The 15,377-nt window shown below is 46.3% G+C and overlaps 1 protein-coding gene across 6 annotated transcripts in view; it reads left to right on the top strand.

Annotated features, from left to right (window-relative positions):
- The window catches only part of TRAPPC9 (trafficking protein particle complex 9), a 391,636-nt gene that overhangs the window by 26,893 nt on the left and 349,366 nt on the right, over window positions 1-15,377 (top strand). For 4 of the 6 annotated variants that reach the window (XM_018058607.1, XM_018058609.1, XM_018058611.1 and 1 more), the window contains exons 5-6: window positions 2,831-2,857; window positions 14,549-14,670. In XM_018058607.1, the coding sequence (XP_017914096.1) occupies window positions 2,831-2,857; window positions 14,549-14,670 (149 nt within the window). The remainder of the gene's footprint in view (window positions 1-2,830; window positions 2,858-14,548; window positions 14,671-15,377) is intronic. The other 2 variants (XM_018058608.1, XM_018058610.1) reach the window with 1 other exon arrangement.

Raw genomic sequence — 15,377 nt, 5'->3', positions numbered from 1 at the left:
GTAGTTCCTGTACTCATAATTTAGCAGCAGCATTGGAATGAGGCCGCTGTACAGTCACCCTGAACATTAAGCCGCACCAATTTTGATTAATTAATTCATGCTGGGGCTCAGGTGGGCCCAGTAATTACACTCTTATTTTCTCCACCAGCCAACTGAGAGATGGGGCAAAAGTGTAGGGCGTGGGGGGAATGTCCTCTTCGTTACTGATAAGGCCTCATTCTCCGTGCACTTCAGGGCTTTGGGGAAATGGGTGTCTTAATATTGGTCCTGGGGCTGGAGAGGCCGCTCCGGGCCACAGCGGGCGCTCGCGAGGGGACCTGGCCCCCCTGTGCTCAGGGCCGTCACGTCACAGAGCTGGGCATCCTGGGCGCTTCCCAAGCGTGGCCAGCACCTGGGCAAAGGAAGGCTTCCCATGTCCCCCTTGTCTCCCAAACTCCCCGAGCCCACTCCTCAGCCCGTTTGTGTGAGGAGGGCTGGCCACGGATCAGAGGTCAGGAGTGTGGAGGGCGAAGCCCATGGGGTCACAAAACAGCTGGACACAGCTGAGCACGAACGCGCGGCCCGCTTCACAGGCACCGTTTGTTGAGCACCTGACATGCACTGCCTGCTTTTCTAAGCATTTTACAGACGCTATTTTAATCCTTTAATCCTCACAACAGCCAAGTGAGGTGGGTTCGATTATGATCCCAATTTTACAGATGTGGGGATTGAGGCACAGAGAGCCGGGATAGGTGATTTGACCAAGGTAACAGAGCTGGGCAGAGCTGGGATTCAAACCCCGGCAGTCTGGCTCCAGGCTCTCAGAGCTCAGCCCGTCTGTGGATCTGTCCATGCACCCGTCCATCGGTCCGCCTGGAAACGGTGGGAAAGGGAGAGTGACGCGGGTGTTCACAGCTGTGTCTCAGCCAGGTCCATGCACCGTGACCCTCATTTTTCGTGGTCTAAGCAGCAGGTCTGTTCGAGTTTGGTTAATGTGAAACCTGTCCATCGGGGATGGATGATGCTGATAATATAATTCCTGAGCACACTGAGGTACCCATGGAGCTCTGGCTGGACGATGTCCTGTTTCTCATTGTGATTTCTTCAGACAGTGCCAATTATTATCTTCACACCACCTCACACACGGACATGAGATGAGAAGCTTCTAAGTAGCCCAGATAATCAGTTAGCAGAGCCCACCAATCAGAAGACTGTCCTGTACCTAGAAGTGGGTTTAATGAAAGGAAAGAGCTTCCAGGGAGTCCAGTTAAAGTCCAGCTGGTAGAAAGCGGTCCATTTTTTTTGTGGCTGAGCTTGTTGTTCAAAAAGATCGGATTAGATGAATTAGCTTAAAAGACAGCAAAGGGTCATTTCAGGTGGTACATTCATACCAGTAAGAAGTGGTAGTTGACCGCCTGGGTGAGTCATGAGATAAAAAGGTTTTTACAAACTTCATAAAACAGCCTGAAAAGCTCTGCAGTCTCAGTGCAGTTAGCATGGGACCCCCTTCATCCCTGGACGCCCTGAGGGGCTGAGTAATTGATGATTGTGATAATGACTCTGAGGCATCAAAAAGAAAAAAGGTCTCCTATTTAAAGGATGTGGTCTCCTATTTAAAGACTATATTTGATCAGAGTTTTCACCGAACAGGACATTTTTAGCACCATCTTGAAATCCCAAATTCCCCGAGGTTCCCCGCAGCCAGTGCCCTCTCAGTGCAGCCCTGGTGGCACTTGTTGGGGGCCGTGATGGAGCACCCCCCCGGCTCCCCGTCCGCCCATCAGTCTGTCTGCCCCGCAGGCTTTCTCATCCCCACCTGCCTTGTAGGGCTGCCCTGACAGTCACACGTGATAATGGTCAAGCGTTGCGTTTGGTGTATAGTCAGTGTCAATGATAGAAAGCACCTGTTTGTTATTATAATGGTGGCTTCTGGATTGCAGTGATTTTTAGTCTGCATTTAAAAATAAAGATTGCAATACACAAAGTGGCTGTTAAGTAGCGTGCTGGGAGCTGGTCTCTGTGTGGACAGTTGAATGCATGTGCTATTTCAATACAACTGTGTTATTGGGACACAGCTTTGTGTATCTTGTTAATGTGCTTAAAAACTGCCAGAGCTGATGATCGGCAGAATTCTTGGACCCAGTGCCTCTTAGGCCGTGATTCGCCATCGTGAGAAATTGCAGTCTGCAGAGAAGGCTAGCTGGGTCTCATTGGTATTTGGATGGCTCAGCAGATGATCACGGCTTTCAAAGCCTTCTTGATAATTAATGAAGTTAACAGTCTTGTATTGTAGACTACAGAGCTACCTTCTAGAAACTGGAAATCCTCAGCTTGTGAAGCGTCCAGTAATTCAGTGTGTGTGTGAGTGTGTGTGTGTGTGTGTGTGTGTGAGTGTGAGTGTGTGTGTGTGTGTGTGTGTGAGAGTGTGTGTGTGTGAGTGTGATCTCAGGAAAGGAGAAATAAGTTCCATGTAGCCATCTGATACCTTTCTCCTCCAGACCAAGGTGTGGGCATTTATTTACACAAATAAATTGGTAGTTCACTTTCGCTTATGTCATTTGGCCGATTTGAGGGAATAAATTGTCATGCTTGTTTCAGAAGGGGCGGGAGGCAGACAGGGAGGCACATTACAGTTTGTGCAGGGTATGAGAACCAGTAGCTTTCCTCTTTTCCTTCTAAAGCATAAAGGTGTTGAATTGTAACATACTGGTACTCAGAATTGTTTTTCTGATCAGACACAAGTGTCTCAGAGTTTTCAAGGCTATGTGAATGATGAAATGTGATTTAGTAGTTATCTTTAAAAGTGGTTTTGTTTTTCAGATAAAAGATCATAATCTGTTCTTTCTTCCAGGGGCCCAAGAAGTTCTCATTGACCCAGGTACATGATCTCTGTGCTTAGTCTCTTTGGTTATTTTCTTTAAGTGCTTGTTTCATGGTGATGTGAATGAATGGTTACAGTTTCTGGATTGTGATCTTTGGAACGTGCTGATTTAAGTAGCTTTAAATCAGTACAGTTACAAACGTGATCGCTGTTTGTTCCTTGTTTGATGGGGCACCCTGTTGATTGACGTTGTCTGTCCAGGAGGGAGGTCCTTCCTCCAGCATGGTTAAGTGAATGATTTGCAGTGTGCCTTTAAAATCCTCTGAATGCACTGAGCATGCCTGTCCAGTTCATTTTGAAGTCGTGATTCTGCTCTGATTCTGTGGCTTACGCTCCTCTCACTGTGAATTTGAACTCTCTGTTGCATTTTGTGTGTGTGTTAACAGGGAAAGACATTGTGCATTTTTTTTTTTTTTTGCAGAGGTGGGTTTTCCTTTCCCCTCTTAATGTCTTCTTTAATTAATATAGCAAAAATCTCTTTTATTGCAGTGTGTAATTATTTCAAAAAAAGTGAGATCTATTATTTTCTGACTTAATTGGAAACGATGACAAAGAGTCATTAAAAAAAAACAAAGAAAACCCTCCCATCCTTTGAAGGATAGAAATCAGGGGGTCATGCTTGCACGTGCTTTATGGCCAACACACCTTCCCTCATCTCCCTGTATATCTTGCTTCTGAGATGAAACTGCTTCAGGTTTGTAGGTTTTTGTTTTAACATTTGTGTTGCATTCTTCCTCTAGGCTGATGTTCCCTGATGGAGTTTGTGGAAGTGTTTCCCTTCCTGTATGTAGGAAGGGAAACAAATGCTTTGGTGTTTTCAGGAGACCTGAGTTGCTGATGGGAAAGCAGCTGAGGTTGGGCTCTGTAGCTGAAGGACACCCCCGCACCTCCTGGCTGAAACCGATGAACAATGAAATCAGTGTTAGATGTGTTGGTGTTTGACCAGTAGAAGTTATTGAGGCCACACCGGCTAGTTTTGCCTGACAGGAAGTCCTGGATTCCCTCGTGGGAGAACCGGATGCTTTACTAAGTAGAAGGAGCTTAGCGAAGTCAGAAAAATCAGTCACACGTTGAAATGAAAGGAAGAATGTAATATTTTTACTTCTGCAACTTTTCAAGATAAGGTGGTATTGGGATGAAACTGAGTCTTGCGTGCTGAGAGTGAAGTGGGGGTGTTTCTGTGGGCGCTGATGTTCAGGCGCATGTCAGGGTCCCGTGGCAGAGCTTGAGGCTGGCTGCAGAGCCCGGGTCTGGTGTCCCAGGGCGTCCTCTGTCATGGTTCCAGGCGAGAAGGACGCAGCCTTGGCCTCTCCTCCCCAAGGGAGAGCAAGGAGAGACTGAGATTCTGCACCTCCACCCCGCCCCCCCCCCCCCGCCGGCTCCCCCCCCCCCGCCGGCTCCCCCCCCCCCTGCCCCCCGGTCCTTTTATGCCCTGGGCCACTGCAGTTCACCGGGAACCTTCTAGCCTCTGCTCGCGGGGCCTTTGTCCAGGGCTGGCTGCGCCCTCTCTTCACTCGCCAGCATCTCCTGTCTCAGACGTTAGGCTCGTCTCCTCTGCCAGCTATACCCCAGCACGCGTGTGGGTGGGAAGCCTGCTGGTGGGGAGCCTTGCACTGACTCTGCCTCTTGATGGCTGGTGTTCTCTCATTTGGCTCCATAGAAAACCCAGCCCGAAGCTGGATCATTATCTTTTAATTTTTGAGCTTTCAATGGATGAGTTATTTGAAGCAAACTGTCTCAGGGTTTTTGCTGCCCTCTTTCTGCACAGACGTTTCATGAGCCGGAAGGAGGAGTTTGACAGCCCCTGGTCACTGGCTCCGGTGCTTGTTTGGTGGGGTGCACCAACACGAGCAAACCAGGCTTCTCCCCCAGCCACTTCTCACAGCTCAGCCTCTGAGCCCTAGATCGGCGTCTGAAGCAGAATGCTTCGTGGTGTCACACTGTTATTTCCTGTCATTTCTGAGTGTTTTGCGAACGTTCAGCCCCTGTTTCCAGTGAAATGATTTTTTGTCCAATTCAGTTAACTCAGATTTGCTTTTCCCATTTTCATGTTGACGAGAGTTTCTTCCTCCTGTAATAAAAGTGAGCAGTTTGCACTTACAGTGTCAGAGTACTGGTCCAAGGGGCTTTTTCACTCTGGACAGTTTTCATGCAGCTCACCCACTAATGTATGCAGAGGCTCCACTGTGTGCCCAGAGTGGAGTGTCGCGGTCAGTCTTGGGCGTTTTCATTGCCCCAGTCACCCCCCATTTGCCCTGACCTCCTCCGTCCCACGCAGCAGCTCTTCTCTCTGGATTTGCCTGTTCTAGACATTTCGTGTAAATGGAGTCCTACAACTTGTGGTCTTTTGTGACCAACTTCTTTAGCTTGGCATGATGTCTTCAATGTCCATGTTGTAGCATGGGTCAGTACTTCATGTTTTGATTTTGCTGAATGACATTTCACCTTTCAGATAGACTTTTGGGTTGTTTTTCCTTTTTGGCTGTTAAGAAGTAATGGTGCTATGAACATTCATGTGTAAGTTTTTACGTGGACACCTTTCCAGTTCTTGTATGTGCCTGGGAAGTAGAAGTACTGGGTCATGGGGTAGCTAAATGTTTACCTATTTGAGGAACTGCCAGATTGTTTTCCAAAGTGGTTGTGCTAGTTAACAGTCTTACCAGCAGTGTACGAGAGTTTCAGTTTCTCTGTCCTCATCAATGCTTGTTATTATCTTTCCTTTATTTTTGTGCAGTTCTATAACTTTATTTGATAATTACTGGATAGTTTTCATCCACAGTAACCATCTGTAGATCTTTGATGATGGTGACAGATACATAGGTAGCCACCATACAGAGCTTGGGTGCTGAGTCTTCCTTATGCTTTCTGACAGCCTCACACAACATGGGACACTCCTTGTTCCTTTGGCCCAGCAGCTTTGCTGAGCTTGGTGTCAGCCCACACATCTGGAGCTCCTGTCTCCTTCATGACAGATTTCAGGATTTCTCTGAATACCCGAGGGGCGCGCTTCTTGGAAGCCCCTCCGTGGGAGCTCTGCTGAGAGTTGATAGTGTATTTTCTGGTGAGCACCTTGTTGATGGTGGACTGAGCCTCCTCCTTGCCACCCTTCTTGGTGGGAGCCACCTAACCCAGGCGACAAGGAGGCTGCGAGTGGAGTGGGACAGACCCAAGCCTGGTCCTCTCCTGGCCAGCTTCATGCAACCGTCCCTGGGGCTCTTGGAGTCCCAGGTCTGGGTGGTGTTATCTTTTTGATTATAGCTCTTCTTATGAGTGTTAAGTGGATTCTCCTTGTAGGTTTTTTTTTTTTTGTTTAAAATGTAAATGTGATCTTTATTTGTATTTGTAAATATTTGTGTACATTTAGTAACGGTAAACTATCATAAGTTTGCCATATTAGATATATATATATATATGGAGTAGAGCTGATTTACCATGCTGTGTTGGTTTCAGGTATACAGTGGACTGAATCAGGTATACATACACTACATTAAATCCACTCTTGTTTTTAGATTCTTTTCCCATAATAGGCCGTTATGGAGTGCAGTTCCCTGGGCTATGCAGTAGGTCTGCCTTAATGTCTTATATAGAGAGCAGAGTGTCTGTGTCAATACCAGTCTCCCAATTTATCCCTCCCGCCTCGATCCTCTGGTCATGGTAAGTTTGCTTTCTGCCTCTGTGACTCTGCTTCTGCTTTGTGCACGAGCTCACTTGCACCCTTTCTTTCGGTTCCACGTGTAAGCAGTGTCGCTCATTCGTCTCTTGCGCCTCCCTCCACTCGGTACGGCAGTCCCTAGGTGCGTCGCTGCTGCGGCACGCGGTGTTGGTCTGTTCTTTCTCGTGGCTGAGCGGCACTCTGTTGTGTATGTGTCTCACAGTCTTCTTCGTCCGTTTCTCCACTGCTGGGCGCTTAGGTTGCTCCCGTGTCCTGGCTGCCGTAGACAGTGGTGCAGTTTCCGTTGCAGGGCATGCGTCTTTCTGGGTTGTAATTTTCTTCATCCTTGTAGTTTTGATTTGATTTCCTTTATAGCTAATGGTACCAAGCATCTTTTTATTGTGCTTATTGGCCGTTTGTACATTTTGCTTGAAAAATGTCTTTTCAGGTCCTTTATTTTTTTCCTAAAATATTTGTTCGTTTATTTATTTGGCTGCTCAGGGTCTTAGTTGTGGCGTGCAGGCATGTGGGATCTAGCTCCCTGGGCAGGGAACGGACCGGGCCCCCTGCATTAAGAGCAGGGAGTCTTAGCCACTGGCCCACTAGGGAAGTCCCCAGAGCCTTTATTTTTGATTGGGTTGTCTTTTTATTATTGAGTTGTAAGAGTTCCTTTTGTGTTGTAGATGCAAGTTCCTTATCAGATGGTTTGCAAAAATTTTCTCTTATTCTGTGTGTTGTTCTTCCATTTTCTTGTTGGTATCCTTTGAAGCATATAAGTTTTAAATTTTGATGAAGTCCACTTTATCTAAATTTTCTTTGTTGCTTCTGCTCTCAGCGTCATATCTGAGATCTGAGCTATTTTATGTGAACTTTATATTTAAAGCAGTTTAATTCTTACAGCGGATCTAGGAGAGAGGCACTGTTGTTGATGAGGAGCCTGAGGTGCAGAGACGTGTGTTGACGCGGCAGGGTCACAGCTGGTGAGCAGGGGGGTGCGGGAATCCAGACCCACCCATTTGTCTCCAGCGTCTGTTCTCTTAGCACCATCCTCTATTCCTTTCTATAGGACTAGTTAATTAAAGTCTTTACTTCTTTGAGTTCTTATTAATTTTTTTTCCTCATTAGGGACCTCATCTCTTATTTACCTTGCAGAGCTTGGTGTAGTTTTATTTTAGGTCTAATGTAGGTGGAAGCATTGCTATCAGTTAATTTTTGTACTGCCCCCCGTGATAATTGTGGCTTATTGACCTAATGAAGTCATGCTTAAGCCTTTCCTGGTCGTCACACTAGAAGCAGAGTCATAGCTACAGAACGCTCGAAGAAAGCGTTTGACTTTATTTTGCTGACCAGTGGAATAAAACCTCTGTGTTGACGCAGATTCTAGATTCTCCAGAATAGGGTCATGGTCTCCCTTGGATTTCATTCTCTTTGGTCACGACGCATCTAGATGGTGCCCTGTCGTCCAGCAGATTAGTTAGAGCATGGTGCTCATGAATCATTGTGATGACAGAATTCTGACAACAGCATCTGCTGTTTGTTTCACAAGGAGAAAAGCAATATAGAGACAGTGCTCGGATCTATTTCAAAAGCCTGGAATTTTGAGAAGAGTTCCACAAGGCATAGAGAGATATTGTCACTAATTGTAAGTCTATCTTAGGCACATTGTGGTTACATAGCAGAGTAAATTTATTAACTAGATTTTACAAGAGAAGTACACTATTGATTATTTGTTTTAATTAAAATACTCTGCCTTGGGTAAAGTAATTAGTGCTCATGAGTGAACGAGAATAAATTTGCATTCATATATGACATGGGGGCAGGCCTCCTACATATATATACATGTTTTGATCTGTGTTTCAGAGTATCTTTGTAGGTTTCCAACTGTGTTCTGATTCTAGAGCTGTATTTAAGAAGATCGTCGCTGTGGCTGGCGCACTTTGCACTGTCTATCCTGTCTTATGCACAGAATTGCACCATCTCCTGGGTGAAGAGTTTCCGCTCATTATATTGAGTTAATGCCATAGTTATAGGAACTGTGACTTCTAGGCCTTGCTCTCCATGCTTTTGAAGCTTGGCTATCAAATATGATTTTCCCTTTGTTTCTTGAGTTTTCCTTGTTCAATTAGATTTTTTGAAGATGAATATATTTTAATATTTTGTGCAGATTTCCCTAGAAACTTGATGCATTTTCAGTTTATGAAAACTTAAATAGACTCCTGTTTTTACTTTTTAAATTTAATTTTACGTTTAGCCACACTGCATGTCTTGTGGGATCTTGGTTCCCCAACCAGGGACTGAACCCAGGCCCCCGCCGTGCAAGTGCCAGCGAGTCACTAAATCCTCGCCACTGGGTTGCCAGGCGATTCCCTACTCATTTTTAAGTAGTTACTTTTCACTAGGTATTTGTTTCTCTTTATAATAAAGGCTTTTCATTTATTTTAAAAGTCATGTAGTTTTAATTGAGGGATGATTACTTCACAGTAGTGTTGGCCTCTGCCATAGAGGAACACGAGACAGCCCCGGGCATACACATGCCCCTCCCTCCTGAAGCTCCTCCCCGCCCACCCCTTCCTGCCCCTCTAGGTGTTAGAGAGCCCCGGTTTGGGCTCCCTGAGTCATACTGAAAGCCCGCACTGGTCATCTCTTTTACATACGGTGGTGTACAGGCTCTCTTGGCGTGTCCCACCCTCCCCTCCCCCCGAAACCTGGATCCATGTCTGTTCTCTGTGTCTGTGTCTCTATTGTTGCCCTGTAAGTAGGTTCACAGGTTGCCCTGTGAACAAAGGTAGCAGATTACATATAGCTTTTACACTTAGCTGTTTTTGGTTTTATTTTGAATTTTATTTTACTGTGTCTGTTTTTACCATCTTTTTATGGACTGGAAATCAGTCCGTATCAGCTTGCGAACATCATCCTGCTTCCCTCTCCAGGCCGTCTTCCTGACCCAGGGGTTGAACCTGGGTCTTCCGCACTGCAGGCAGATTCCTTACCATGGGTGCCACCCGGGAAGCCCCGTTCATTTTCTCTACGTGTTCTTATCTATTTCACTGTGTTTTATTTAACCAGCCTTCTACATGTGGACATTTTGGTTGCTTCCGTACTCTGTAAATTACAAATGACACTGTAGTGAAGAAGCTGGTACGTGTGCGTTTTTGTGTTGTTGGAGTTGTGTCTTCGGCATAAATTCCTGCATAGGGAATCACTGGATCAAAAGGTAAATATGTATGGACTTCTGTTTAATTTTGCCAAATTCTTCTCCGTCAGGGTCACACCGTTTGGCATTCTCAGTGGCAGTGCATGAGAATGCCTTTTCAGCACAAGTTCACCTGCAGAGCCTGTTGTTAAGCATTTACGTTTTTGCCACTTAGACAGTTGAGAAATGGTATCTCTTACTTATTAGTGAATTTGAATTTATTTTTAACGTATAAGGGCTATTTCTGTGTTTTTTAAAAATGAATTATCTGTTCATATCTTTTGCTCATTTTGTTCTTCTGGAGTCTTAGATTTTTTTCTCTCTCAATTTTTATGGCCTGTTTATATGTTAGGGATATTAGCCCTTGGTGATATATGTTGAAAATACTTTTCTCTTTGGTTGCTTATGTTTTGCCTTTGTTTGTAGTATTTTCTCCGTGTTTTTAAGTAATTGAATTTGTTACTTTTTAAAATTGCCTTTGGGTTTGAATCATATTTGGGCTTCCCTGGTAGCTCAGTTGGTAAAGAATCTGCCTGCAATGCAGGGGGCTGTGGTTTGGTTCCTGAGTTGGGAAGACCCCCTGGAGAAGGGATAGACTACCCACTCCAGTATTCTTGGGCTTTCCTGGTAGCTCAGACAGTAAATAATCCGCCTGCCGTGTGAGAGACCTGGGTTCCATCCCTGGGTTGGAAAGATCCCTGGGTTGGGAAGGTGCCTGGGCTGGGACAATCCCCTGGAAGCATCCTTAGAGAGCCTTTCCTTATATTCAGGTTTTAGATGAACTTAACCCAAGTTTTTTGAGCTGCTTTTATGCTCTTCTGTGGTGCATTTAGATCCTAGACCATTTGGAGTCTTGTTCTTGTGTTTGGTGTGAAGTGTGGGTCTGGCTTTGTCTTTCCCCAGACGGCCTTCCAGCTGTCCCAGTGCTGGTCACTGACACGTCCATCTTTACCCCAGTCACGGGTGCCGGAGGAGTTTATCCCACACTTGTCCTCGTTAACAGCAGACTTCCCAGCTGCCCCGTCTTCCTGCTGCTCCCCAGCAGGTCAGGCCTGGTGGTGCCCACGTGGCAGGGCTTGTCTCCTCATTAGGGAGCAGGTGCATGTGACCTCGTGTGCATGTGACCTCGTGTGGTGCCAGCCTGCTGGTCGTTGCTGGAATCACCGTCACGCTGGTGCCTGCCTGATCCAAGCCCTAGTTGTTCTCGGGGTTCTGCCTTTCTCTCTCGCTGCCTTACCGGTCTCTGCTTTGTCCCCCTGTTCCTGCTTCTCTCTGCCGAGTTTCCACCTTGTGCCTCCTGCACGCTCTCGCCCGTGCTGGCAACGCACTGACTCCCTCTTGACGGAATGACTAAACGGTCGTTGGATTGATCCTTGAGAGCCCTTGTGATGATTCCCCCCAACTTTCCCATCCTTCTTAACTGTGCCCTCTCCCTTCCTTTGCTCTTGCCGGGGTCTCAGCCTGCCCACGGCACTGATTTTTCCTGTCTGTAGACTCCGTGTTTCACGGGTTCACAATAATGTTACATGTGGGCTGTCAGAACTTTATAGGTGTCAAGAAAGATCAAACCCATTGCACACCAGTATTTTTAGAGGGTGTAATTCTTCTGTTGAGTGAAATTAAATCATCGGCCTCACTAAGCTCTCCCGTGAGCTGTGTTCTTTTTACGTTCCTACAGATTATATTTTTCTGGGTTGCTGCCTATGCCTTTTCCCCCAGCCTCACTCCTGGAGTTCAGTAAATCATTAAAATTGAAGTAAAAGTCTCTCAGTCATGTCTGACTCTTTGCAACTTCATGGACTATGTAGTCCATGGGATTCTCCAGGCAAGAATACTGGAGTGGGTAGCCTATCTCTTCTCCAGGGGATCTTCCCAACCCAGGGATCAAACTGGGGTCTCCTGCCTTGCAGGCAGATTCTTCACTAGTTGAGCCACCAGGGAAGCCCAAGAGTACTGGAGTGGGTAGCCTATCCCTTCTGCAGGGGATTTTCCTGCCCCAGGAATTGAACCGGGGTCTTCTGCATTGCAGGCAGATTCTTTACTGGCTGAGCTACCAGTTCAGTTCAGTTCAGTTGCTCAGTCATATCCGACTCTTTGTGACCCCATGAATTGCAGCACGCCAGGCCTCCCTGTCCATCACCAACTCCCAGAGTTCACTCAAACTCACATCCATCGAGTTGGTGATGCCATCCAGCCATCTCATCCTCTGTCGTCCCTTTCTCCTCCTGCCCCCAATCCCTCCCAGCATCACAGTCTTTTCCAATGAGTCAACTCTTCGCATGAGGTGGCCAAAGTACTGGAGTTTCAGCTTTAGCATCACTCCTTCCAAAGAAATCCCAGGACTGATCTCCTTTAGGATGGACTGGTTGGATCTCCTTGTAGTCCAAGGGACTCTCAAGAGTCTTCTCTAACACCACAGTTCAAAAGCATCAATTCTTTGGCTCTCGCAGAGAGTTGGACACGACTGAGCGACTTCACCCACCCTCACCACCCAGCTTTCTTCACAGTCTAACTCTCACATCCATACATGACTACTGGAAAAACCATAGGCTTGACTAGACAGACCTTTGTTGGCAAAGTAATGTCTCTGCTTTTGAATATGCTATCTAGGTTGGTCATAACTTTCCTTCCAAGGAGTAAGCGTCTTTTAATTTCATGGCTGCAGTCACCATCTGCAGTGAATTTGGAGCCCTCCCAAAAAATCTGACTCTGTTCCACTGTTTCCCCATCTATTTCCCATGAAGTGATGGGACCAGATGCCATGATCTTTGTTTTCTGATTGTTGAGCTTTAAGCCAACTTTTTCACTCTCTTCTTTCACTTTCATCAAGAGGCTTTTTAGTTCTTCTTCACTTTCTGCCATAAGGGTGGTGTCATCTGCATATCTGAAGTTATTGATATTTCTCCTGGCAATCTTGATTCCAGCTTGTGCTTCTTCCAGCTACCAGGGAAGCCCCTAAATCATTAAGGGAACCCTCATTATCAGTGGTTTCCCCCTTTTTTTTAAAGGATAGGGGACCGTTTGCTTCTGCTCCCTTGTTGGGAGCTTCTTGATGAGGTGAGTTTCCATAGGAGGAATGAAGACCCACCTCGTGCTGACTCCCACTCATCCCCTTCCTTTCTTCAAGGGAAAAGGGTCAAATTTGACAATATAAAGACAAATGGTTAGAGCTGCTGAGATGATGAAGATGACCTATCACCTATGAAATATTACTCCACGCCAGAACGCAGTGTGCCGTGACCGTGAAGAGCACACAGTGCAGGCTGAGCGCGGCAGCTAGAAACGCAGGCCCGAGCCCACACCCTGCGCTGGAGAGACAGCTCTGAGGTCTGGAGAACTGGCGGGAGAGCTAGGCCTCTCCAGGACCGTTTCCTGTCCTGCAGAAACAGGGTTTACTAGGAGTCCCCCTTCGTAGACTTGCTGTGGCTTGTAAAAGAAGACGTGCGTGGACACCCCCACACAGGTCCTGATTCCTCGTGAGTGCAGAATGACACAGGTTTCGCTGGGATGGAATCATGACCACCCAGGGTGGCCCCCCAGGGCTCCGAGGGTGCTGCGTGCTTTGGAGATGGACTTCGCAACTCTGCAAGGACCCAGGGTTGTGTCATTGGGCCTTGCTGATTTGAATCTATTCTTTAGAAAGTATAGCTTTTAGGTATTTTTTTCATGTGTGCATGCCCTCTTATTATTTATAGTTCTACCCTCTCATCTCTTGCTGGGATTTTCACAAAGTCTGCAGAAACAGGAAATCTGAGGCCACCTGCCTCCTCCCGTCTCTCTTGTGTTTCTTTCTCCCCCGATTGAAGGGGCCTCTGTATAGGGAATGTTCTTTGTTATTCTTTTCCTGGAATCTCTCTCTCCATCTGCCCATCTTTCACCTGTCCTTCTATCCGCTTACTCTTCCGTCTTGTTCCAAAAAGCATCAGAGGCAGCTTACAGAATACCAGAATACCGGATGAGCTGGTGAGAAATGGGGCCCGGTTTAGACAGCAAGGCGAGGGATGAGCTTGCGCGAGGGGTGCGGGCCATGTGAGGCACACGCCTTTGCCCCGGGAGCTCCGAGATGACAGCAAGCATGTGCCCGCGTCCCCCAGCAGAAACACGAGGAAGACAGGATGCTCGCTGTCCGTGAAATAAACAAGGGGCTTAGGAGAAGCCAGCTTTTCCTCCTCTGAGGCTTAGGAGAATAATTTTTGAATGTTCTCTGAAATCAAAGAGTATTTCATCTTTCTTTTTTTGTCAGAGTTCTCTGTGTCGTTGGTTACATTCTATAAATGGAAATGTTTCCAGAACTCTTACCCCTGTGTGTATGATGGCTAGGGAATTAGGTGGTTCTGCTTATTGACAGGACTTGGCCAGAAATAGAAAATGGCAGCCTCAGAAAGGATGTCAGTATCTGCAAGTTATGTTTTCTTTTCAGTGCTCAGTTAGGGAACATTTTCACCTAGTTTATCTCCGTTTGAAGGTGCAGTGTGGCCTCTCGCTAGCATTAGGAGCTTTGGTGCTGGGAGATAGTGCATGCTGACTGCATTGCCGTCAAGACAACTGAGCTAGTTATTGTGGACGTGTTACTTTTATATAATGCATTTCATGTTCTTTAATAAAAAGTTTGAACAGGGAGGAAGGCTTTATTCTGAGTTAATTAACATCGAATACAATGCTTTGACATTTAGACTATTAAAGGGAAGGTGTAAGCACTGAAGGCTTTTAAAAACGGTGTCATTATTTAAATTTCAGTTGGGACTGTTCAGGCTTTATCTTATCTGTGCCCCTCTTTTAAAGTAACAAAGCAACAAGACGGAAAAAGTGAAAGGTCATTTCTCGTCTTCCTCTCGGTGTGCAGGTGCGCTCACTACCAACGGCATCAACGCAGACACCAGCACAGAGATTGGACGGGCAAAGAACTGCCTGAGCCCCGAGGACATCATTGAGAAGTACAAGGAGGCCATCTCCTACTACAGCAAGGTGATGCCGCCCTGCGGGTCCTTTACGTAACCGTGCTGCTTTAGTCGGGAGTCCCTGTTGTGCACTGGGTAATTCTGCCGGGGACCTTCTAGTTAGTTGTTTCTGTTAGTATTCATGTGTTGTTCCCCGTGCATAATGCCATATGCCTGAGAATGGCTTTTGTTGATTGAAAACACTGTATATTTAATTTAGTGTCTGAAAAAGGGGGGGAAAGAGGCTACCATAGCCCCACTACTCGAGATAACATCTCAATATCTATTTTCTGTCCTTTTTTTGCCAGTGTATATTATCTGTATCATAAAAATGGTGATATTCTGTACTTATTTACTGTGTGGAGACGTACATTTTTCATTTGGCATATTATGTGCGTTTCTACATTATCGAATTTTCTGTGACATGGTTTTTAATCAGCTGTATAGCAATCCATCTTGTGGATACACCATTTTTTTTACTTTGGACTGAAGAAAAGTTTGAATTTCAAATATATTTAACTGAAATACTGGAAAAGGGCCTGGGGTTGTACAGAAGAGTGATAGCGAGTGGAAAATGAATATCCCCTACTTCCCCTCCCCTTATTCCCTAAGAGTAGCTACTATTAACAATTTGGGCTTCCCAGGTGGTGCTAGTGGTAAGGAACCCACCTGCCAATGCAGGAGACACAAGAGACTCAGGTCTGATCCCTGGGTCGGGAAGATCCCCTGGAGAGG

The sequence above is a fragment of the Capra hircus genome, chromosome 14, assembly GCF_001704415.2.
Source record: "Capra hircus breed San Clemente chromosome 14, ASM170441v1, whole genome shotgun sequence".
In the NCBI taxonomy this organism is placed as follows: Eukaryota; Metazoa; Chordata; class Mammalia; order Artiodactyla; family Bovidae; genus Capra; species Capra hircus.
The sequence above is the reverse complement of the archived record's forward strand: the minus strand, read 5'-3'. Positions and strand labels throughout refer to the sequence as shown.